The sequence below is a fragment of the Desmodus rotundus genome, chromosome 12, assembly GCF_022682495.2.
Source record: "Desmodus rotundus isolate HL8 chromosome 12, HLdesRot8A.1, whole genome shotgun sequence".
NCBI classification, from domain to species: Eukaryota; Metazoa; Chordata; class Mammalia; order Chiroptera; family Phyllostomidae; genus Desmodus; species Desmodus rotundus.
In genome coordinates, this window is record NC_071398.1 from 15,365,370 (window position 1) to 15,389,322 (window position 23,953).

General features: G+C 54.5%; 2 protein-coding genes and 2 pseudogenes across 6 annotated transcripts in view; 3 read left to right on the top strand and 1 right to left on the bottom strand.

Annotated features, from left to right (window-relative positions):
- The first annotated feature begins 56 nt into the window (after nt 1-56).
- On the top strand, nt 57-21,732 carry PLA2G15 (phospholipase A2 group XV). Of its 4 annotated transcripts, XM_045191773.3 has the most exons (7): nt 57-284; nt 660-1,406; nt 10,737-10,893; nt 13,477-13,595; nt 13,829-13,927; nt 14,315-14,539; nt 16,091-21,732. In XM_045191773.3, the coding sequence occupies exons 2-7, from the start codon at nt 1,370-1,372 to the stop codon at nt 16,600-16,602; spliced, it is 1,149 nt and encodes a 382-aa protein (XP_045047708.1). In that variant the 5' UTR covers nt 57-284; nt 660-1,369; the 3' UTR covers nt 16,603-21,732. The 4 variants fall into 4 exon arrangements, with proteins under 4 accessions (XP_045047708.1, XP_045047707.1, XP_024411941.1 ...); XM_045191772.3 differs by having other exon boundaries at nt 57-1,406; XM_024556173.3 differs by lacking the exons at nt 57-284; nt 660-1,406 and adding an exon at nt 7,441-7,661.
- LOC123479310 (large ribosomal subunit protein eL28 pseudogene) lies at nt 2,437-6,396 on the bottom strand (annotated as a pseudogene).
- On the top strand, nt 19,927-21,732 carry LOC112300670 (latexin pseudogene; annotated as a pseudogene).
- A 1,697-nt stretch (nt 21,733-23,429) lies between these two features.
- Nucleotides 23,430-23,953, top strand: part of SLC7A6 (solute carrier family 7 member 6) — a 30,432-nt gene continuing 29,908 nt past the window's right edge. Inside the window, exon 1 of one of the 2 annotated variants that reach the window (XM_053916237.1) lies at nt 23,430-23,596. The gene's annotated coding sequence lies outside the window, so the exon portion shown is untranslated. Of the gene's footprint in view, nt 23,597-23,849; nt 23,874-23,953 lie in introns of those variants that run through there. The other variant, XM_045191994.2, reaches the window with a different exon arrangement.

Here is a 23,953-nt window from a genome sequence, read left to right on the forward strand (position 1 = left end):
CTGGGAGTCCGGGAAGAAAGGACGCTCAACCTATCCCAGGACGCGCGCGCTCACGTGCCCGGCCTGGGCGCGCGCTTAGGGTCCAGACTCCCACTTCCCCAACCGGCTGATTTCTAGGGCGACCTCCTCCTCCTCCCGCCAACCATGACGCCTCCTCCAAGAAAAGGGCAAAACCAGAGGCTTTCTCTAATCCTAAGGGTCGCATGGAACTTGTGAAAATCACCAGGAGTCAGAGGCTGTGGGGGCCGCGACGGTCGGCCTGGGGGTGACAGAAGTCACCAAAGGTAAAAGGGGGCGGTTACCGAGTTACCAGGTATCACCCAGAGGCCTGTGGGAGGATCACCAGAGGTCATTTACAGCCGTGGGGGGTCATTAGAGGTCACAGCAGGGCTTGTCTATACAGGTGGGAAGGCCGGACCTTAGACTGGTTCTAGGAAGTGCCCGCGGTGCCAAAGCGCGTTCAGAGAGGTGCACAGGCTTTAGCGATGCTGTTTAGGAAGGGAGAGGCGGACCCCCACTGCTCATCCCAACTCCAGAGAGCGGAACTGTAGACCCGGCTAAGCAGGATGGTCCGGGCCTGGAGCCTCACCCCTAGCCCACAAGGGAACTCCAGCCTGTTTTTGTGGCCCTACCCCTTTGACGATGGGCCTGTTGCCTAGAGATGTGAGCGCGATGGCGGATGGGGACTAGCGGCACATTGTAATGTGAGCGTGCGGGCTGCAAAACTTCTGCATCGGGATGAACATCCTAATTCGGACAGTCCCACGTGAAGGGCTGCCAGCACCCTTTCGCCTCGTCGGTCTTGGTGAGTCTCCTTTACCGAGCATTTCCAGGCCGCCCTGGACTTCCCCAAATTGTCCCATTTATGTGACTGAGAAACTGAATAAGAATCTGGCGGGAAGAAAGGACTCCATCCCGGCGGGAACAAAGACGTGGGGGTTGCCAAGCCCGAGCCAAAACTGAGGCGGAAGCCTCACCTCGCGATTTCGGAAAAGCAGGGCGCTGCGTCCGGATCTTAGGACAGAGAAAGAGCTTGGAGTGGAGGGAGCCTTCGAGGCCTTGCCCACTGAATCCACACTTCAGCATGTCCCCATTTGAAGGATGTATAAAGACTGAGGCGCCTGGGACGGAAGTGACTCGCACCAGGACACTGCGGCCTGGAGGGAGTGGGAAGTAGTTCTTCCAAAGGCTTCGGGAGACCAGTGCTTCCCCTTGGGGTGTAGGCTTGTGTCCACGCGCAGATGCCCTTCTCTGGACCGCCCACCCGAGACCGTCGCTTGTCCCCACCCCCCGGAAGAGCTAAGCCAATCAGACCCGGGATGGGGAAACGTAATTTTTCGGGCTTCGCCCCCCTCCAGATAAGCTTGGAATGTCAAATATTTGGTCTCAAGGCTGGGCGCAACGAGGTAAGGCTCCTCCCCTCTCCCCCCTGGAGTGCGCGTGCGCCAAATGGAGTCGGGTCTTTTTCCGGGATCCCCTTCACCCCAGCAGCACCTCTGGCCCCCTGGCTCTCCTGAAACTCCTGGCTTACACTGTTCCTTGTCGAGCTCTCGTCTGGGCTGCTCCTACAGGACAGAACCCCGGCGCCCCCCGTGGGCAGTCCTGGTGCTGCTTGATTTCTGTCTCACCCACCCTAGTGCCCTCCTGAGTTCATCCTCTAGACCCCGCTAGGCCTTTCCCGATTCTTCAGCGCGGGTCTCCACGCCGGCGCCTGGCGGAAGTCTCCCGCTCGAGGTGACCGACCTCTCCAGTGTGGTCTCTCTGGCCGTTCTAACAGCGAGGACACTCCCATTAAAGAGCCCTTCATGCGTATCCAAGTACGAGCTGGATAGTGAACCTGAGGCAAGGGACTAGCAGCGTGGGCGGCTCCCCCAAACGCCCTTGGCCCTGTCCGATCGCCCCCACCCGCATGACAATTCCCGAGGCTTGAGCTCTCCTTGAAAAACTCAATTCGTTAAAATAAACTTAGAGGACAACTGAAACTGAACAACAATAAAAATAAATAAATAAAATAACCTTAGGGATCTGCTCTGTTGAGCTCTCTTACTCATCGTCAGGTGGGTCCTCCCAAATCACCCCATTAATACTAAACAACCCACATTCCTGCTCCCCATTTGGCTCGCACATTTCCTTTCCCCCAGCACTAAACCAACTTCTAATCCAATTAGTAAATCATTTATTGTTTCCCTGCCCCAGCCCCCACCCACGAGAACACCAGATCCTTGAGGACAGGCTCCCCCCCAGTGCCTGTCACTGGGCTTGGGGTATAGTGCAGTTGGCCCTCCGAAATCAAGGTTCTGTATTCGTGGATTCAACCAACCACAGATCAGTTTTTTGTTTTAATTCCAGAAAGCTGAGTCCTGAACAATACAGTATAAGTTAGTTACATATCATTTACATTACTTTAGGTATTGTAAGTAATCTAGATGTGATTTAAAGCATAGGTCAGGAAGTGCCTAGGTTATATGCAAATATTACACCACTTTATGTAAGGGACTTGAGCAGTGGCAGAATTTTGGTATGAGGGCATGGAACCAATTCCCCCAAGATACTTAGGGAGCATTATAGTTGCTCCAGACTTAATAAATCAATGGTTGAGCCCTGGTGGGGTGGGTCAGTTGGTTGGAAGGTAGTTGCAGGGCGTGGGAGGGGTTGTAGGTTTGATTCCCAGTCTGGGCATGTGCCTAGGTTGCCTGGGCATATGATCAATTTCTCTCTCTCACATCGATGTTTCTCTCTCCCCCTAAAATCAAAAACACCTCCTTGGGTGAGTATTAAAAATAATAATAAATGACTGGTTGTCTTGCTTTGTCTGCCTTTGAGTATTCCAGGGACAGTCACCTTCCCTGGGGCCACAGGGCCTTTGCACTAGTTTTGTTCTCTTTACTTCCCTCGCAACTCACCCTTGCCCTAGTTAACCCCTGCTCTTCTTCCAGACTTTCCCCTTTCAAGGCACCTCCTTCCATAGCAGAGATTCCTTCTGTAATTTGAAATGTCTGTATTTCACTGATAAATGTCCCCTACACCCACTAGGATTCACAAATTATGAATGAATGAATGAATAAATGAATGAATAGGAGATAAGGTATTGGAGAGGGGTGAGTGAGGCTCCAATGGTCCTGCCAGATGCCTTTCCCAAATCATACTCCAGGTATGAGTGAGAAAGGAACTTGGTTCCGCCAGAGGGACCTCACGCTTGCAGAATCTCATCCTCGCCTCACTTCTTCATGGCGAGACTCTAGGGGCAGTCCTACCACGAAGGCAGCAGACGCTCCAGCCATTGGTACGGGCAGATACCAGGGTGGAGATTCGTGCCTGGGGCGGGGAGTGTTGCTGTTCTTGTGGACCTCCAGGGAACCTAGGAATGGTGTAAAACCCCGCCTCACCCTCCTTCCCTCCTGCTGTGGGAGAGGGTTCGATGCTAGGTGCTTGCTGGTGTCCCCTGCGGTGATCCTCACTCGCTGTCCTAGGCCCATCCCCTCTCTTAGCGTCCTCCTGCTGGGCTAGGATACCCTTTGGAATCTCCCCAGCCTCCACAGTAGCAAGAGCTCTGGGCTCCCCACGAGTTCCCATCTCTGCCCCTTTGCCCCACTAGAGGGCGCACTGATTCTTTCGCTTGATCTAGGTGTTGGGTTCAGGGAAGAGAGCTGAAGGGGCAAAGCCCTTGCCACCACCTCCCAGGCCGCCTCCCTAAGGCTTGAGAATATTCGCGGCTCGAGGCTCCCTGGATACAGGCCACTTTTTTTGAAAGATGCTTTGAGGGGAGGGTATGCTCAGGAACTCTTAGAGAAGAGGAAAGGGGGACACCGTCCTCTTCACCATCAGGGGCTTCTGTTTGCGCAGGATGCGGCTGGCGGCCATGCCCAGATCCGGGCCGTCCTGGTTCTCGCGGATAGTGTGCCAGATGCTGCCCAGGGTGGCCCGGGCATTCTTGTTGATGGTGGTCCTCATGTAGGAGGGGACCGGCTTTCACTGGCTGGATTTCTGCTTCATGATGATCACCATGCCTTTGCCCTGGGCCTCCGGCTCCATGCCCACCGTCTTGGGCTTGATCAGCCCATTATAGCGAAAGGAGTTGCGAGCCTTCAGATTATGGGCTGGGTGTTACATGTGTACTTGTGCCTCTTGATCAGGAAGCTGGAGCAGTTCCCTCCGACCATCTATTGCAGGTGGGCAGACATGGCGGCAGTCAGAAACGGAAAGGGAGGCCTCATTGTTTCTTCCTTTTCTTTTTTCCCCACGTCTTTAAGCTTGGTTTTCAGGACCCTCCACCTGTCAATTCCACACTCACCCACCATGTGCTCCAGACACACTGCTGTGATTGTTCAGGACTTGAGGCTGCTGGACATGCTAAGCTCCCTGCTAGAACACCCTGTTTTCTTGACAAACTCCTACTTATTCTTCAAGATCCATCTCTGATTCTTCCTCCAGTTGGCCTTCCTTGACGCCTAGGTCAGGTTAAAAGCCCTGTTCTGGGCCCCTTTCCCCCAGGGTTCTGTAATGACTGGGTCAGCATTTGGCCTTTCACCACTGGGGGGCTGTGGCAGCAGAAGAATAGGAGCCTGCTGAGCTGCGAGCTTTAGGAGAATAAGTTGACCCCCAAATGGGTTCACTTCTGGCTACCGAACCAGCTCAGAAGCCCTGGTCTTGGTTGGGTTGCCCCAAGCCCTATCTCCCACCTGGTTCACATAGGGGAGCTTGCAGCTGGGGCGAGGGTGAGGGAATGCAAAGGGCCCGATATCACAGGAGGGGTGAAGGTTGTTGGCTGGACTTTCACTGGAGGAAGAAAACACAACTGGCCTGGCTCTTCAGTCTCCAGGTTTATTCTTACGCCTGGCCTTTGCCAAGAATGTTCCCCTTCATAGGAATACCCTCCCCATTTCCTAGTCTTTTCCAGAACTCACATCCAGCCCTGTGGACCTCTCGGTCACTTTTCTCCTTCTCCAGGTCTGAGAGGCATCAGGACCCTATCCTGGAATGGGGGAGGGTTGTAGAGAAGGGGGTGCATCACTCATTCATTCCACATGTTAAGCACCTGCTGTGCCAGGAACTGTGCTGGTGGTAGTAATGCAGGAGGCAACCATGACAAGAGAGGGGACGGGCCTGCTCTTCCAGGGATTATATTTTAACGGGAGCCAGGCAGGTCTAGGCTGAGGCCAAAACGCAGAGCTCAGTTGAGCCCCCCAAAGTGAGGACTGCAAACTGGTCCCAGTGCAACAGGTCCTGAGGGAGAATGAGGTCCTGTTCTTTTTTTTTTTTTTTTAAAGATTTATTTTTAGAGAGAGGGGAAAGGAGGAAGGAGAGGGAGAGAAACAGCAATGTGTGATTGCCTCTCACATGACCCCCACTGGAGACCTGGCCTGCAACCCAGGCATGTGCCCTGATTGGGAACTGAACCAGTGACCCTTTGGTTTGCAGGCTGGCACTCAGTCCACTGAACCACACCAGCCAGGGTAGATTGCCCTGTTCTAAGCAGCAAGGAAGTCATTGAGGTTGGAGATGAGAGTGCTGCTGGAGTGGAAATTGGGGCAGACAGCCAGCATACACTGCAGGGTCCTCACTCACTATGATGTGTGTGATGGGAGGGTCACGAGAGGGGTTAAGCGGACAGCGATGGGGCTTGACAGTGTTTAATGGTGTCAACCTAGCACGTGGAGAACAACCCACAGCAATCAGGGCATAAAGTGGGACATCAGTGAGGAGGCTGCCATTGGGGATGGTGGTAGTCTGGCTTGGAGAGGCTAGAGCTGGGAAGACTTGATGGCCACCTGGTCTCGGGCCTGACAGTCAGGGAGGTATCTAGAGTCCAGGATGACTCCAGGTCTGCAGCCATCGTGTGGATGGTGGGGTCATGTGAAATGGGGGAACCCTTGCCTTCTGACCCCTCTCCACTGTGCCAGCATGGGTCATTGCTGACCAAGCCTTGGCACCCGCTGCCCCCAGTGGCCATGCTTCCTATTACCTGCAGGGCCTGTCGGAGTAGGGCACCTCAGGAACCTCTTCCAACAACAGACACCCTGTGAGGGGACCATGGTTGCCTGAGGCTGCTAGACTGACTAGACGTTCAGACTAGTCCAAAGTGGCCCAAGCTGTCATGTTCCCTATTCTCTCCCCACTTAACCCTTGGCTTTTGATCTGTCTGTCCCTAGCCCTGGCAGAAGGGTCTCTCTGATCTCCCACACTGAGCCTGCCAGATAGGTTCTCAGTGGCTCCTCTGCTGAGGCCGGGCATGGAGGTGAGGGAAGCAGGGGTGGTTTTTTTTGGGGGGGTCCCTGGGGAAGAACCTGAGGTGGGAGATAGATGGACCTTAAAAACGAAGAGGGTGCCCTGTCCACCAATGTATTTCACCGTAAGAACACAGGAGGGGCAGGCCAAAATGGTGATTAGGTTCACCCCTCCCCCCTAAATGGTGACTGAGGGGCACTGGGAGAGGCTGGAAATGGTCAGTCACTGACCAAAGGAAGGAAGGGAGGGGAGGGGAAGCATAGAGGTCTTGTGACCAGCTGACTGGGGTGTGACTGGCCTCTGGGAGAGAGTACGTGGAGGATCAAGACCTCCAGTTTCCAAACATAAGGTCCCGCTCTCCCAGAGTGTTGTGTGGTGCTGGTATATTACCGGCTGCCAAGTCTCTGCCCGTTCTGTTCGCCCCGATTCTTTGCGCAGGGAGTCTGTGTCCCTCTCTGGGTCCTCAGGTTTGCCTGTGCTGGGAGGTCCCAACACCCCTCCCGCTCTGCTGGGGCAGAGGGCCAATGATTTATGGCACAGGGTCAAGGCCCAAGCCCACTCTCAACCCTGCCCGCGAACTGCTCCCTCTGTCAGGGTGACTGCATACTCCGCGCCCCCCAAAAGGGACAAACATCTCACTCAGAATTGAAATATGCTGACTTGGCCTCTCTCCTCCCCATCCTAACCCTGCCAAAGGGTTGCCTGCTTGGGCCGGGGTTGCCTGAACACCCCAAGTGCTTTCTGGGCAGGGTGCGAAGAACCCGTGCGGGGGATTGCGCAAAGGTCCTGGTCAGCTCCGGTCCCCTAAGGCCCCCAAACTGCCTTGTGCTTACTTCCCTTCTTCCCCTTGCTTTGACCAGCGTCGCTCAGCCGTCGCGAGCCCTGGACCGTGAATCCTCACTCAGTCAGGCTCGTTCCAGATTCCAGGTCAGGTAGGAGCCAGGATTTGGGGGTGAGGGCTTCGCAGCGTACACTTCCAAGTGCCGAGGGTTGGGCTAGGTACCCAGCATCGGCGAGCCGGGTGTTGCGGAGAGTTTGGAAGCCAAGCTGAACCTAGATAGATCGATCGATGCGCTCGGCTCGCAGCGCTGTTGAGGGAGCTAGCCGGGGATGGTCTGGGGCGGGGCTGCCAGCTCCGACTGGGCGGGACACGCTGGAGGCGAGTCCTTATTGGCAGGTCGTTTGCGGGAGGCGGGCCTTTATTGGCCTCGTCGCTGTGTCGGTGGTGAGCGGCGGGGTTAAGCGCGTCGCCGCGCCCGGCCTAGGCGCAAGCCTGGAGCTCTGATTCCACACCAGGGACCTGGACCCTCCGCCGCACGCCATGGGTCCCCACCTCTGCCCTTGCCGCGCACCCCTGCTACCGGTTGGCCTCCTGTTCCTCCTGCTGCTCTCGGACCCGGCGCTTCCAACCGGACGCCCTCCCCCGGTGGTCCTGGGTGAGGCGCACGTCCAGTCGTGGGTCCGTTCGCTCGTGCGTCAGGCAGAACTGGGTGTGGGGATGAGGAAGGCTGTCTTCTCGATTTGCAACTGCTCCAAGCAGGAGGTGGGGGAGCGTATGACTAACTTGTCACCTGGGTGGGTCCGTCCACCTCCGGCCATACTGGTCGCGGGAGTGGTCAACCTATCTGTCACCTTCCCTTATAGAATATGGAGGTAAGTTGGAGGTGGTACATCGGTTTGCCTGTCCACGTAAGTCCCAAAACTTGCCTCACCTAATCCCCATTTTTTAGGTGGAAAGACTGAGGCCCTGTGGCTCCACTCCTGAGGGCCGGTTTGGGGGCAAGGTGGCCTCGGAGTTGGCCCCAAGGGTCCTTAACCTTGACTTGGCCTTGTCTGTTAAGCTGTTTCCCTGGACCCCTTCAGCCTCAAAAGTTTTAGAGGGCATTACCGAAAGGAAACTCGTTGGGGAAAGGATTGCTGTCTTACCCTGCTACCAGGGCTCCCCCCAAACTTGTCAGATGTGTAGCATTGGGTCTGAGGGAAGAGGCCCTGAGGAATCTGAGGATGGCTAAAGACAGAGGTAAGAGATGGGACACTGGGTGTGAGCAGATGTCAGGGAGCATGCCTGTACTCATCCTTCCAGACCTACTTGGACTAAACTATGTTGGGGCTAGGTGACCTCTCCTGCTTACCCCCTTCTTGGTCCTGAGCCCTGGCAACTGTACAGGAGTCAGTGTTTCCTTGTGGTGGTGAGCAGGGATGAGACATCTGTGTTGGGGGCCTCGGATGCCTCAGGCAGGCTGTCACTCCCACCCAGAGCTGGTGTGTAGGTGACCAGCCAGGACTTCTGAAGGCAGAGGCATGCTGAAGTGTACTGAGTCTGCATGATCCCTATGCTTTCTTTATTTTTCTTTTTAGAGATTTTATTCATTTATTTTCAGAGAAAGGGTAAGAAACATTGATCAGTTGCCTCTTGCACGCCCCCAACTGGGGACCTGGCCCACAAGCCAGGCATGTGCCCTGACTGGGAATTGAGCCAGCGACCTTTTGGTTCTCAGGCTGGCACTCAGTCCCCTGAACCACACCAGCCAGGGCCCCATGCTCTTTCTACTGGGAGTATTTTAATGGGGATGATGCTGATCACAGAAGGGTAAGGTTGGCGGATAGTTTGGTCCCAAGGGTTCCCCAACAGGAGCTTTGGGGCAGTAAATGCTTCACAAAGATGCTGGGCCCAGGTTAACCATAGGAATTGGCTAGACTTGGCTCTGCCCTCCTAAGCTTGCAGGATGATCCCCGGAGATGAGGGCTGTGCCGGGCAAGCACAGAGAATCCACTGACCCAATCAGGGAAGGCTTCCTGGAGTATGCAGCTGGAGCTGTGGCCAGGAGAGTTCCAGGCAGAGGGAACTACATATCAGATGGAGGCTGGGAGGTCGGCCAGGGTATCTGGAATGGAGTGGCGGGGTGGGAGGTAGGGGAAAGTGGATTGTTCAGGCTCGTGACTGATTGGGTCATATGGACTTTTATCCTAGGGGCCCACAGGGAGCCATGTGTAGGCCTAAGGAGTTCTCAGTAAAGGGGTGTGGCAATGGGAAGTGTGTGGTCCAAGAAAGGCATCCAGCCTTTTCTCCTGGATTGGTGCTCATTAAGTCATTCAGTTCTTGGTTATCCTAGGCCAGAGCAGAGGAGCCTCAGGTCCTACCCAGAGTCACAGAGCAACTGGAATCTTAACCTGTCCAGAGAGTGAGGCTATTGGCATTAATCCTAGGAAACGCATGGCTGGCAATGGACAAGCTGTTCTTGGTCACGGATCAGCAATCCGAGTGTGACCAGCTTCTATGGGTGGGACTCAAATGCCTGATGGAAGCAGAGGCCAGAGAAGTGACACAGAAGAAGACGCTGGGCAGGGGGAAGGGGCTGTAGTAAGCAATTTCTACCTCTCCCAGCCTCAGTCTCCTCATCTGCAAAGTAGGCGGAATAAGGATGTTCTTCCCCAGTGTTATTTGAGGTGAGAGGCATGCGGATGGCTGTTGTCCTAGTTCTAGGCACAAGGGCTCAGGAAGTGACCACTGCTATTTTTAGAGGGCCCCACACAGCCTGGGCAGGGTGAAAGGCATCCAGGCAAAGGAGATCTGGTGACTTCCTCTTTCAGCCATTTCCTTTGGTGGAGACTATGACCAAGGTGTCTGCACTCCCGTGTCCAGCTCACAGGCATGTCATCCAGAGGCTGTCATGCTGGGGGCTCCCTACTTCTGCACCCACGTCATGCAAAGGGGTGAGGGCAGGTGCTACCGCTATCTCCCGTGGCTGCGTTCAGGACACTGTGACGTTGCGCAGAGAGTGCATGCCCTCCACATGGCTGGGTTCACGGTCTGAGCCCACTGAGTGCCCGGGAGTGCCGGCACTGGTGGTTCACTCAGCGATCATGAATCCTAAGTAGGGACGCACACGGCAGGTGTTGAGAGCGTGGCATGTGGGAGCAGGTGAGGTCGGAAAGGTCACTGGGAAAGGTCACTGGAAAAGGCCCTGAATGTTGGGCAGGGAAGCAATGGGGATAGGTTTGAGTGTCACAAGGCCCCGCCAGGGCTCTTTGTAGATTCAATAGGTCAGTTCAGATAGAAAGAAGTTATCCTTTAGGCCTGGTTTTCCCCACTCCTCACTGGGCTGTGGCTGGAACGGTGTGTTGTTTCAGGGGAGCTGTCTCCAATTCTTGGTCCTGGTATGCCCAGATGCTAGGGCCCTCCGGAAGATCTTCTCTTTGGAACCTTACTGGGGCCTGGCCTTTAGCACAGCCTGGAGACCTCAGTAGGTCAGCAGGTGCCAGGATGAGCTTCTTTCAATGGTGTTTCTGTTCATTGCCTTCTTCCACAAGCCTGTGTTGGAGTGCTGTCTCTGGATTCACTTGTGGCTGGTTAAGTAGCGTAGTGCTCTGTCCCATTTGCCACCCCAGTCAGAGTGAACCAGGCCCTGCCGACTGTAGCCTGGGATGGTGAAAGACCTTTGGGTTTAAGCCTTGAGGGTCTCCAGCCTGTCAGGCCCAGGACCTCATGCATGCTCTGTGCCCTGATACAGTGCCTGGTGATTTGGGCAACCAGCTGGAGGCCAAGCTGGACAAGCCGAAGGTCGTGCACTACCTCTGCTCCAAGAAAACGGACAGCTACTTCACACTCTGGCTCAACCTCGAACTGCTGCTGCCTGTCATCATTGACTGCTGGATCGACAATATCAGGTGGGAGCCAGGGCCCAGAACCGGTGCTGCTCACTAACTCAACCCAAAGAGACCTCCAGAGTCCATTTCCATCTTATCCCTGCCTCAGGAGACCTCAAGGTCACTGGCCTTTCTCCCTGTCCCTTTTCTCAGTCTGGTTGGCTCCACCTTTGCGCTCTCCCAGCCAGAACTTTCTTCCCTCTCCCCCTGCTCTTGTCCCAACCCTCCTGCAATGTACACCTTGTGCTTGGCGCCCTCCCTGTGGTTTCTAAGCTCCAGCCCCTGTTTATAGCCTCAACGTGGCCCTCGCCCCTTCCCTTGCCTCTGGCTGGGCCACACCTGCCCCTCCAGCTGCTTGTTCTCTGTGGAATGCCATGTCTCCAGGCAGATACCGCTCTTTTAGCCTGGAATCTATCTCTACAGCTTTTGCCTGATAAATTTCCCCCACTCACCTCTTCAATCCAGAGCCAGGTCCCTCTAACCCGCACCAAACCTTGTTTCTAAGGATGTTTCCCAATAATAAGAATTACTGCTTATTGAACAGACATTGTACATTTTGCATACTTTCTTTCATTTAGTCTCATAGCAAACCTGTTTTATAGAATAGGACACCTAAGATCAGTTACAAAATTGCCAGGGTCACTCAGCTAATAAGGGGCAGAACCAGGATTCAAACGTAGAGTCGTGTGACCCGAGCTAAGTTCTCCCTCTCGGGCTGAGCTCCCTGAAGGCAGGGACTATATCTCTTTTATTTTTACAGCAGTAGAACCTGGAACACAGCTGGAGCTCAATAAACGAGATGAATGGAATCTAACAAATTAACATTTTTTTTTTCCTGGGAGATGCACTCGCTGTCTCTCCAGGCACCCTGCCCTTCCCTGTTGTTTAAGATTCCTGCTTTGTTGACTCTTTCCTCCTCTGGGTGTGTTTGTCACCAGAGTCACTTCTGGGCTGTTGATCTGCGTTTCTATTTCTGTACCAGAGACACGGTCTCAGTTACTACCAATTGGAGTTGCGGACTGATACCAAGAGGGGCTTGTCTGCCTTCATTGCTCCCCTGACCTGTTCAGACTTTCGTCCAGCACAGAGCTGCCTTGGCTTTCCGGAACAGTTTTCTGCACTTTGCTAAGTGGCCATTGGGCTAATCTACAGCTTGCCTCGAGAGAGTAGGCTACCAGCACCTATTATTTGGGCCAGTGTTGGGAATCCTGTCAGCTTTCTGTGGCTAATCTTTAAGGCCAGGTGGAATGCAGGACCACCAGGGACTGCTTGTCTAGCCTGTGTTTTCTTGGGCACCTTTGCCTCCTTGGTATCGGGGAGGCCAGAGCAGGGCTCCCGGTTTGGCATAAGGCTTTCCTCCTGTCTCCCACCACGCTTTCCCCGTCATTTCTCCAGGTCTTGTCCGTGCACCCACACAGCAGCCACTGGGGTGGGGAGGTCTCTCTGTCTGGTTCGGTTGTGCGTTGCTCTCACCATCTCCTTTGCCCTGTGGTGTATTTTGGTGAGCGGCAGGACCTGGGTCCGTAGCAATGGAATGACAGGAGTCTGCAAAGTTAGTTTGCTGTTTGGGGTCAAGTGTAATGTTCATGGCAGAGCCAGGCCTGGTGCATCCCTCTCCCAAACAGATCTAAGACCTGCATGCTGGGGTGGGTGACACTGAGGAGAGGAGTCCTTGGGGCAGTCTTTAGAATGACCCTCGGTGGGGGGCGCTGCATAAATTGCCTTTGTTTTGTGGAAGAGGAACAAACTTGCCTCCACTCTCACAGTTCTTTTAGCTGGTCTAATAATCAAATAGATATGAGACAGATTAGCAAGATAAAATAACCAAATTTAATACATACATATATACGGGAACCCCACATACATGAGAGAGTCAGAGGCCCCCACATGCAAGAGAGGTTCAGAGACGGAAAGAGAACGTGGGTATATGAGACATTATGAGCTAGAGTTGAGGTAAGTGCCCTGGGCTTCACTGGGTCATTACAGAATGATAAGAAGAACAGGTGTGTAGTAAATAGAAGTTTGCTTTACCACATAATGGTGGGTCAAAAAGAAATTATTGCGGATAGCCCTGGCTGGTGTGGCTCAGTGGATTGAGCGCCAGCCTGTGAACCAAAGGGTCGCTGGTTCAATTCCCAGCCAGGGCACATGCCTGGGTTGCTGGCCAGGTCCCCAGTGGGGGGTATGCCACTGGGAGAGGCAACCACACACTGATGTTTCTCTCCTCTTTCTCCCTCCCTTCCCCTCTCAAAAAATAAATAAAAAAAATATTTAAAAGAAAGAAATTATTGCTGATAATCTCTAATGATGGGCAAGGCCCCTAATTGAAGTTCTAGGTAGTTAAAGGGAGGGGCAGAAGTTTCTCTTGAGCCTGAAGCTAAAATTATCCTTATCTCAAAATAATTCACAGACGCAATCTCAGGTGACTAGCTCTGAACCCCTACAATGACTTTTTGGTCTCCCCTATACAACTGACCACACCTGAGGATGCACATACCTTGCTCAGGTGTGTCCTGAGCAAGGGGCTCAGGACACAGGGCAGTGTTGGGACACACCCAAATTCATTGTCAAGTCTTTCACCAGCTCAATATCCCTTCCTGACAGGCTGGTCTACAACAGGACGTCCCGGGTTACCCAGTTTCCCGATGGTGTGGATGTTAATGTCCCCGGATTTGGGAAGACCTTCTCCCTGGAGTTTCTGGACCCCAGCAAAAGCAGCGTGGGTAGGTAGCCCTTCTCATGGTCTCCAAGGAATGGGGCTGGCGGTTCTGCTGGACTCCTGAGTGGGAGGAACCACTCAGTTTGAAGAGGTAGCTGTGAACTGTCTCTGATCATTGTGAGCAGAGAATACTCCCTCACAAACCTCCCTGCAGATGTCACAGTCTCCTTGGCAGGTGTGGTATATGTGGCTGGCACTGGCCGCACCCTCTCTAATCCTATGCACTTGTGTCTACAGGTTCCTATTTCCACACCATGGTAGAGAGCCTAGTGGGCTGGGGCTACACACGGGGTGAGGATGTCCGGGGAGCCCCTTATGACTGGCGTCGAGCCCCAAGTAAGTGGTCACCCTCATTTCCTCCCTGAGGTCTTGGGAGGTGGGGATGAGGAGGCCACAGCCACCACAGGCCCTGGGCTGTCCCCTACCCTGGGCCAATGGCATCTCGCCCAGTAGTGACACATCTATCACCCCTGGCCAAACTGTCCTGTCCTTCTCCATCCTTCACCCCAAGATTTCTGGGCCTCTGAGCCCTGGGGGGAGATGATGAGTCTGAGGCAGGGGAAGGGAGCCCCTTTGTTTCCTACCTTTATTGAACCTGTGGGGAAACCACTTGGATTTTAGCATTCTCCCCTCCCACCTAGTCCTGGGGTGGCCTGAGAATCTGTCAGTGGTTCAGGCCCCAGGACCCTTCCTGCCTGACTCCTGCCTGGCTCTGGCCTGCAGATGAAAACGGGCCCTACTTCCTGGCCCTCCGGGAGATGATCGAGGAGATGCACCAGCTGTATGGGGGCCCCGTGGTGCTGGTTGCCCACAGTATGGGCAACATGTACACGCTCTACTTTCTGCAGCGGCAGCCACAGGCGTGGAAGGACAAGTATATCCGTGCCTTTGTGGCACTGGGTGCTCCCTGGGGGGGCGTGGCCAAGACCCTGCGCGTCCTGGCCTCAGGTAAGAGACCCGGCCTGGCTCAGCATGGGGGACTAATACTGGGGGTGGCACCCTCTCTTTCCCTCTACAGTGTTCTCCTGGGGAGCCCTTCTTTCTCCAGAATGGTATTCTTTTCCAAGTAATGTCGCCTCTCTAGTTGGTGACCCTCGTTACCTGTGTAAGTTTTTCACACCATGTACAATGCATGGAGAGGCATAGCCCTTGCTCAGGCAGGCACTTGCGTGTGCACAGGTGTACACACTGTGCTCAGGCCTGGCTGGCTTAACCTGGTGTGACCCGAGGTCTTTGGGGGCGCCTTTTCCCTCTCTCCTGTCCCCCTCCTCACCTTTTAGTCCCCGTCTTTTCCCCAGAGAAGGAAGGCTGGACCTCAGTTTCCTGTTTGTGAGTGACAGCTCCACGTGTAGCAGCCAGGGGCCTCTGTGGCAACACAGGGAGGAAGCACGTGAAGATCTGTTCTGGCCTGCTTGCTAGACAGTTGGGGAAGTCACCTTTTGTCCCCATTCCGTTCCTCCCCAATCCACCTGCCTTGTCATGGCTGTCAGAACCTACCAACTGCGGCCACAGGGCTTTCCTGCCTGTGCTGGGACTGGGTATGAGCCCCATGGCCACTTGAGCAGCCATGAGCCAGGGCTGTGCCAAGCATCCGATGAGCTTTCTGTTTCAAGTCACTGGTGCTGCCTGACCTGCTTGTTGGTCAGCTGGCCGTTGTGATCAGGTCAGACCCAGTGCCTCTCCCAGTAGTGACCCTGGCTTGGTGGGGCAGCTCCCCGTGAGCCAGAGCTTTGCCTCAGATGCTAGAAAACTTTCAGGCCCTGGCAGCCTGGGAGCAGGGTTGGGGTGGGAAGGAGAGCAGTCATGGACCCCTAGGTAGGGGCTTCCATTTCCTCAGGAGTCCTAGAGCCAGGCCCAGCAGTCAGCGCTGTGGGCCCTCAGTCCGTCAGGGAGGTAGAATGATGGGCGACCATGGGTCCTGGGCAGGGCCTGAGGCTCCTGTTTCCAAGTTTCACCTCACCCTCTGGAAGTCTCCCTGGCCGGTGGGCATGGCACTTGTGGGTGAGAAGGACTCCTCTGTAGTCTACAGATTTCCCTTGTGTCTGAGGGCCTGGCTGCCCAGGTAAGTGACAGGCAGGTGGCTGGTGTGAGACCACGACTGGCTGGCTGCAGGTCTAAGCCTAGGCAAAGAAAAGCGTTTGCACAGCTTAATATAATAAAAAAAGAGGGAGAATTGTGCCTCTGGGCTGGCAACCTGCTGATTCATCTTTGATAAGGTCAGTGCCCACAGTGCCCACACGCCCTGTGGGTGTGTGTTGCCTAAGTCCCTGGTGATTAAACGCAGAAGGAAAGAAACAAGTCTTGAGTAGGGGCTAGAGCAGAAATAAAGGGAGACAGTAAAAGCTAATGCAGGCATGGGAGTTATAGCGATAACAGTGTAGAGATGCTGATGTGCTGACTGGCCACTGGCTGGGGTCCAGCAGGGGCCCTGGGCATGAACAAGCTGCCCAGCCAGCCTGCATTCCTGAGCACAGACTGACTGGAGCCCTCTCCCCGCAGGGGACAACAACCGGATCCCGGTCATTAGTCCCCTGAAGATCCGGGAGCAGCAGCGGTCTGCTGTCTCTACCAGCTGGCTGCTGCCCTACAACTATACCTGGTCACCCGAGAAGGTCTTTGTACGCACACCTACGACCAACTACACTCTGCGTGACTATCAGCGGTTCTTCCAGGACATTGGCTTCGAAGACGGGTGGCTCATGCGGCAGGACACAGAGGGGCTGGTTGAAGCCACAGTACCACCTGGTGTGCAGCTGCACTGCCTCTACGGTACGGGCGTCCCCACGCCAGACTCCTTCTATTATGAGAGCTTCCCAGACCGCGACCCTAAAATCTACTTTGGTGATGGCGATGGCACTGTGAACTTGGAGAGTGCCCTGCAGTGCCAGACCTGGCGCAACCACCAGGAACACCAGGTGTCACTGCAGGCGCTGCCAGGCAGCGAGCACATTGAGATGCTGGCCAACACCACCACCCTCTCCTACCTGAAACTCGTGCTCCTTGGGCCCTGACTCCTGTGCCAGGCAGGGCTGTGGGATGGCTAGGCCACAGCTGCTTCTTTTGGCCTCCAGGGCTGCCGTGGCCCACGAGTTTAGTGGTTTGTGACTGACCTTCCTAGGCCATAAGTCTTGGTTGTGAAACATCTGCCGTCGGGAAGTGCTGTTTCTTCCACTTCCTGTGGGAGTGAGGAAGGAAGAAATAGTCTGGACTCACTCAAGGGACCCTTAAGGGAAAGAATGCTGCTTCTGATGGAATCGGTGTGACCTCAGGACTGGCTGCACAGGTGGATTGGCTGGCATCTGGATCCAGTCCCCAACTCAGGGGCCATGTGTTTCTTCTACTCTTGTGGCTGTTTCACATTTGCCCACCAGTCCTTGGTCCCTCAGACATCCTGGGAGGGATGTGACTGAGCTGTGGCCCCTGCCCCCAAAGATCCCAGGGATGGGCTCCTGCTCCCTAGGGTGATCCTTCCCACACACTGGCCACAGGTGGCTGGAGCTGCTGGCTTCCCTGTGGCCCAGCTGCTCAACAGCCTGACTGTGGCTTTTTAGGGGCAGCCCGGGTTCCCCTGCAGGCAGGGGTGGGTTGTTGTGTATTCTGTGGTTCCCAGGCCCTGGGGCATTCACTCCTACCTCCCTCCCTTCCAAGAAGAGCCGAGCTCAGAATTGGGCAGCAGATGGCACCCCAGTTCTGCAGGCCGTGGCTCAGGAGCTCCGATGTCCTTGGCTGGGTTATTGCACACAGTATTGATGCTGGCTCCTTTCACCCTGGGACTGTGCTTCAAGGTCGAGAGCAGGACCTAGTGCCGTGGCCTTTTAGATGCTGATGAAGAAAGAAAACTCAAGAGCGGGCCGAGGCAACTCAGAGCTTCGCTGAACTGCCCTCTTGCTAATCCCACCACCACATTGCCACCCTACTGTAGGGTTTCTCTAGCACCCCAGTGGGCTGGCACAGGGCTGAGAGGAAGGGTTCCTGCCCACCCTGCCCAGCACCTACCTCCACCAGGCAGCTCTGTGGTGTTTAGTCTTCAGGGACTCACTCAGAAACGTGAGTGGGCCCCTGTGAGAGCCAGGTGCCTTGGAGCCCCTCTGCAGGTGATCTGTCTGCCTCAGAGATGCTGCATGGGTCTCCCTGTGACAGCAGGGCTGGAGAGCCTGTATCTGCCCTGGTGGCAGTGCTCTCCAAGTGGGCGACAGCCAGAGGCCAAGACTTGGTTCTGGCCTCTAGGATGGGGTAGAAGCCACAGCCAGGCTGGAGTGGCTGCTCTCTCACAGGGTTTCGGTGGCGCTGGATTTTCGCTGTTGTGTACATACCCAGCATCTGTCTCTGTGTTTGTGAGTGGTGGGTCCCATATCGGGCCCTGAGCAGGCTGCATCTTGATTATGGCAATAAAAGTATTCTGGACGCTGTAAAGTGCCCTGGCCTAGGCTACCCTCTGAGCATGAAAGGAGGGAGCTAATGAGAGGTCGGGGGGGCTAGAGGGGCAGGTAATCAGAGGCTAGACCCTTCCTGGGGCCTTGATGGGTTCTCTCAGCACCAAAGTGTGGCTTCTATGCACCACTTTGGGCTTCATTCTCCTGCCCCCTCTCCCAGAATCCAGTTCCCCTCCTACGACTAAGAACCAGGAACTGAAACATTCCTGTTGGAACGCAGCTCCTGCTCCTGCCCGGTCAGCAGGCTTCACACGCCACCCCAGATCTCGGTGCCAGAAGCAATCCTACAGATCACCCTGGCTGGACTCCCCAGCTTCTCTCTGTTTGCAGGTCCCAGCATCCTTTGAACCTAGAGTTCTTTTCAGGACACCACCCTTCTACTTTGTTTCAGCTCATCTGCCCACCAGCTGTACTGCTTTGGGGATGGAGTGGGACTGAGGGAGGAAGAGATTAGGCTGAGACTGGTAAGGACAGAGGCCAAGATGGGCAGACAGACTAACAGACTGGGGCCAGGTGGAGATGGATAAAGACAGAGAAACGGAGAGTCTGATACTGAGAAACATGCATAGGGACGGGGTCCAGGGGTGGATTCTGTGGTGTGGAGCCCAGAGCCAGCCAGGGGCCGGTTTGGGTGGTGGGAGCTTCAGTTCCTGCCTCTACAGGGTAAGGCCAGCCTGGGGGTTCAGGCTTTGATACATCCTGGGAACCACTAGAGGGCGCGCTGAACCCTCTCACGGCCCTAGTTACTGGCTGAACCTGAAAGAAGCATTGGCCCAGAGAGGGTGAGGATGCCTAAGGATACAGAGGTCCAGCTGCTTCACTGACCTTGGTAGAAGGATAACAACATGAAAGTGAGCAAACTCTCACTCCCAGGCTCTGCCCAGCCTGACTCCCAGCTTTGCCCTGACACTCACCCATCTATGCCACACCCTTGTGGCGGCCTTGGAGCCACCCATTCACCCTTGACATTTCAGCCAAACTGCCACCCTTTGTTTCACAGCTGCAGAGAGGTCATGGGGTCAGAGCAGGCTTCAGCAGCCACAGCAGACTGGGGTTCAACTCCAAACTCTGCCAGATCCAGCAAAGTAGCCTGCAGAGTCTCCTTGTTGTTGGACAGGGATTGGGCTGGAGCAGGTCTGCCTCAGGCCAGCCTGCAGTGTGTGAGTTCTTGACTTCGTGTGGAGAAGATTTAACAATATGAGGCCAGGTGATTTTAACAATACACTTATTAAAACTGGAGACAGTGAAACAAGGAAGGCCTTAGGATAGAAGAAGCAACAGGAGAGAGTCTAGGCAGGGCTGCTCTGGCTCCCCAGAAAAGTCATAGGAAGGAAATGAGCCCAGGCGGGGCTGCTGTCAGCTCATTGGTGAGTCAGAGAAAGGGAGGCCTTGGGAAGCCTCAGGTGAGCTGCTGCTGCCCATTGCTCCCCTGGTTACAAGTCTTCTGGGGTCCCTTAGAGTTTAGGAGATGCATGCCTGTGGGGTGGAAGAAGAGGGAGAAGGGAGAGGTGCAGGTGTGCTCCCGGGAGGGAGAGCCACTTTGGTTCCTTTGGCGTGAGGGTTTAAAAGGCTGGAAGTTGCCCTGGCTGGTGTAGCTCAGTGGATTGAGCGCGGGCTGCAAACCAAAGTGTTGCCGGTTTGATTCCCAGTTCAGGGCACATGCCTGGGTTGCAGGCCAGGTCCCCAGTGGGGGCCACATGAGAGGCAACCACACATTGATAGTTCTTTCTCTTTCTCCCCCCTTCCCCTCTTTCTAAAAATAAATAAATAAAATCTTAAAAATAAATAAATAAATAAAAGGCTGGAAGTTGGGGGCGACCCAGTTGCAGGCTGGGTGGTGGCAGTGCAGAACTTGATTAAGCTAGAACAGACTTGTGTTCTCCCTGCCGCAGCCCACCAAGGATGGAGATCCCACCCGTCCACTGCCCAGGCTCCAGGGTGGCCTTGGTGGTGCAGAACTGCATCATCTACCGTCAGGGGATGCGCTCCCCTCTCCCCCAGGTGTTTCTGGTGCAGACAGTCAAACAAAGCCAGCATGGAGGATATTCCAGGAAGAAGACATCAGTATTGCCTTAGGTTTTCTGTGGAAGAAATTATCCAAAAACAAGTGACAGCGAACTGCAGAGCCGAAGTACTTTATCCTCCAGGTACTGCACCAGAAATCACCTTTATGTTTGAAGGAGAAATTGGAAAGAGCCCAGATGAAGAAGATAACACATTTTATTAAGAACTCAAGTCCATGAAGGACCCACTAAAAGCATAAAATACTCCAGACCGTTTTGGAAATGTTATCTCCAGCAATGAAGCCAAGTTCAATGTTTAGCCTGGGTTGGCTGTGATTATATAATACAGCAGAGTTCTACTGAAAGCACGTGGTATAAAATGGTAAAAATTCAAACTGTCAAGCAAATGCAAAGAAGTGATGACTTCATTGAGTTAGACTACACCATTCTACTTCACGACATTGTATCTCAGGAGATTATTCCTTGGCAAATGCAGGTTCTCTGGCATTCACAATATGGTACTAAAGTGAAACGCAATAGCCATCTGCCAAAAAAAAAAAAAGCACAACTGGGAGAAACGAGGACCCTAACACTGGATGAAGTGTCAGTATGCTTGTTAATGATGTGTATGTCAGTCTCCACTGCTATCTAGCCCAAGGGGCCAAACAAATCCCTAAGTGTCACTTTGTATAAATGTCGATTTCAGGACAGAACTGTATAGCTTCCATAATAAAGATTGTTGTGATGTAAAAGTGTCTTAAAAGCAATAGTGCTGTGTATATCCCATAGTAAAAAGCTTCGATTCCAAAGGACAGAAAGAAAGACAGACAGACAGTAGGGGTTCAGGTGAGGTCTTAAGGAAGAATTTCAATAGATAATTAATCAGCTTTTACAGGTGTGTCCTTTCAGGGCCATCCTCTCCACTGATTGCCCCTAGTGCCTCCTGCCTGGTTTGACTGCTTTTCTGGGCCTGGAGGTGAAATACAGCTGAGGCCTAGATGTTATCTCTAGGGAGGAAAGGTCAGGGAGTTCTAAACCCCGTAGCCAGGGGATATGCCAGGGAAGGAAGGCCACCCTGGGGAGCCAGGTCTGGCACCAGTTTTGCCTGTCGCTAGGCACCTGGGGCTTTCCACCCTGGGGACCTGTACCTGGCTGTAAATTGCTCGACCAGTTTGGTCAGCTGTCTATCTCAGTTTCCCCATTCCACTTGGCCAGGAATTTTCCTAGCTTCTTACTATCCTATAGCATTCTGACCTCCTTGAGTCTCAGTTTGCTAATCTGAGGAATGGGGATTAATAGATGTACTCTGCAGGGGAGTCCTGAGGAACACTGCTGGTGTTGAAGGACATCCCACTCAGTGCTTGGTGCACCAGCTTTCAGCTGGTGGGCTGCTGTAACTGGGTGTGAGACAGTGAGCCAGAGTCCTGGTGAGGCAGGCTAGTAAGCCAGGACAAGTGGAACAGGGAAACTGAGACAGTTAAAAGGCCAAGCAGTTTACAGCCATCTAGCAAATCAGAAGATCCTATCTTCCCTAACTGAGGACACTTAGGAGTAAATGTTTAATGCTTCCCCCCTCCAGAGGGTAAGTAGCTTGAATCTCCCTACTCAGGGAGATAACTAGCAGAAATCCAATTAGTGCCATTTGTGCCAACCACACCCAAGGATGGAAGAAGTTAAGGGAATAAATCTCATTTTGGCACATCAATATAGAGCTGATGAGTATTCTATTAAGATCCTCTCCTAAACTCCCAGACTTTAGAACTCTCAAGGACCCAGGGCACACTCTCCCTCCCAAGAGCAGACCTACACCTTTCTTCCCTTTCAGGAATGTGTCACCTCAACTCTAGGGGACCCCAAGAGACTTGCAACCAGGGGAGCAGTAAGCAGCGGCAGCTTGTCCCAGGATAACCCCTTGAACGTGTTTCCTAGGCTCGCTTTTCTCAGACTTCCCAGTGAGCTGAGAGCAGCCCCGACTAGGCTCCCTCCTGTTGCTTCTTCTATGCAAAGCACTTCCTTGGTTAACTGTCCCTACCTTTAATAAACTTACGCTCAAGATCACCTGCACTCGGTGTTGTGAAAACTCTCCTACACAAATTCAAAAACCCCACTCACTACAGGCCAGCCTGAGGCAGACCCACTCCAGACCCGGTGCCATTTCTGGTAACACTGGGAGCTGGAAGGTCGTATATGTGGTTTTTGCAAGGACAAGGGGACTGGCTGTCATTGACTGACACAAGTGTCCAGAGCCCTTTCTCTGCCTGGCCAGGTAGGCAGGAGGAACTGATCTAGGGAACAAAGGGTCAGGCTCTAATGACTCCAAACATACACATATGTGTAAAGAAGGTATTCCACACAGACAGCAAGAGGGCAGCACCAGCGAGGGCTCTTTAAAGATCATCTCAGGTCTATAGGGAGGAGGTTGGAAGGGTTTTTAGGCAGAGGAGATATGAAGTCATTCCAATCTGTATTTTCAGAGCATGCCATACCCTGTGGCGATGAGTTAGAGGGAGCAGCATAGGGATTGGGAGACTATTCCCACTGGGGAGAAGAAAAACATAAGATGCAGGGCCTGGAGGGCTGCAAGAGGAGGTCCAGGGTGCTGTCCGTCTCCGGCTGGGTCACTGAGTTGGATGGTGGGGAACAGAGACTTGGATATGGTCATTATGGAACCAGAAGATGTGAGGTTGTGGATACATGTCTGGGGGGAATGACTCCATCCCCCAGGAGACAGTCTTGGTTTAAAGTGTGGACAGAAAGCTAAGAGGGAGGGCTCAGCTGCCTGTGTGGTCAGGAGGCCCTTGACAGAGCCACAGATCCTGGGAGGAAAAGGGGCCTGGGAGATGGAGAAGGAGCAACCAGAAGGACAGAAGGAGGCAAGAGGGTGCAGTCCCCTAATGGGGGTGTCAGGAGGGTCAGGCAAAATGAGGATGGAAAAGTGGCCTCAAGCCTGAGCCCCAGGGAATCCCGTGTTTGGCTATGGAACGCCAGCAGTGTCCATGTATTTGTGGGGGTCTCAGTGGATGTGTGGTGGTCAAAGTTGTGAGTGTGGAGGACAAATCCTGAGTCTCTGTCTTCCTAGGATCCAGAGGGGAGGGTTGGGGATAAGAAGGTTGTTTGTATAAGCTCTGTGTGGTCCCCCCCTGGGTGGGGGGCACATAGGAACAAGATTTGGGGGTCGGTTAGAGGTCCCCGCGGGAGCGTCTCCGTTCTGAATCTCTCGGAGCCTGGGGTGACTCCTCGTAGTGTCAGGGAGTGGCACGCCAGCTGGTGAGGGTGGCTGGGCCGGCCGGCGTGGCCGGCCGGGGGGCTGACTGCCAAGTGCACTCAGAGGCCGGGAGAGCACACGTGGGTGCCAGAGCGCTGCCCGCGCGCTGCCCGCCAGACTGCCGAGGCCGGGAGGAGCCGCTGCCCGCAGGCCGCAGGCGGAGCCCGGCGTCCAGTCCCGACGCTGCGCACGCTGTCGCGATCCGGCGGCAGATTACGTGATAGGGGCGGGGCCTGAGCAGACGTGGCGGCCGAGGCGGCAGCGCGATCGAGCATCCCGGTGGTGGCGCCTGGCCACCCGCGAGGTAACGGACCTCAGGCGGGCGCCGGGGACGGCGGGGCAGGGCTGTGTCCTGTGGGGCGGAACTCCCCGCGCGTCCTGTGGGCCGAACTCCCCGCGCGGCCCCCGCCGCCCCCGCCGCCGCTGCCTCCGGCGGGATGCGGGCCTGGGGAAGAGCGCGGGCTGGGCGGGAGGGCGGGCCGCAGGAGAGGCTCTGCGGGCGAGAGCGTGACGCTGCGCGTGTAAGAGGGACCTTATCCGCGCAGGTCCCTCTCGCGTGAAAACTCGCGCAAAAGCTGGAGGTGATTCTAGAAATGTGGGAGACTAAGTGTGAGACTGAGTGTGTGAGAAAGACTCCACGTGTGTGTGTGTATGTGTGTGT

Excerpts from the sequence above, each read along its gene's own strand:
- PLA2G15 (XM_024556173.3), top strand. The coding sequence starts at position 7,547 with ATGGGTCCCCACCTCTGCCCTTGCCGCGCACCCCTGCTACCGGTTGGC. Across the intron at positions 7,662-10,736 it reads CCCTCCCCCGGTGGTCCTGG|TGCCTGGTGATTTGGGCAAC; the intron begins GTGAGGCGCACG and ends GCCCTGATACAG. Across the intron at positions 13,596-13,828 it reads CCCCAGCAAAAGCAGCGTGG|GTTCCTATTTCCACACCATG; the intron begins GTAGGTAGCCCT and ends TTGTGTCTACAG.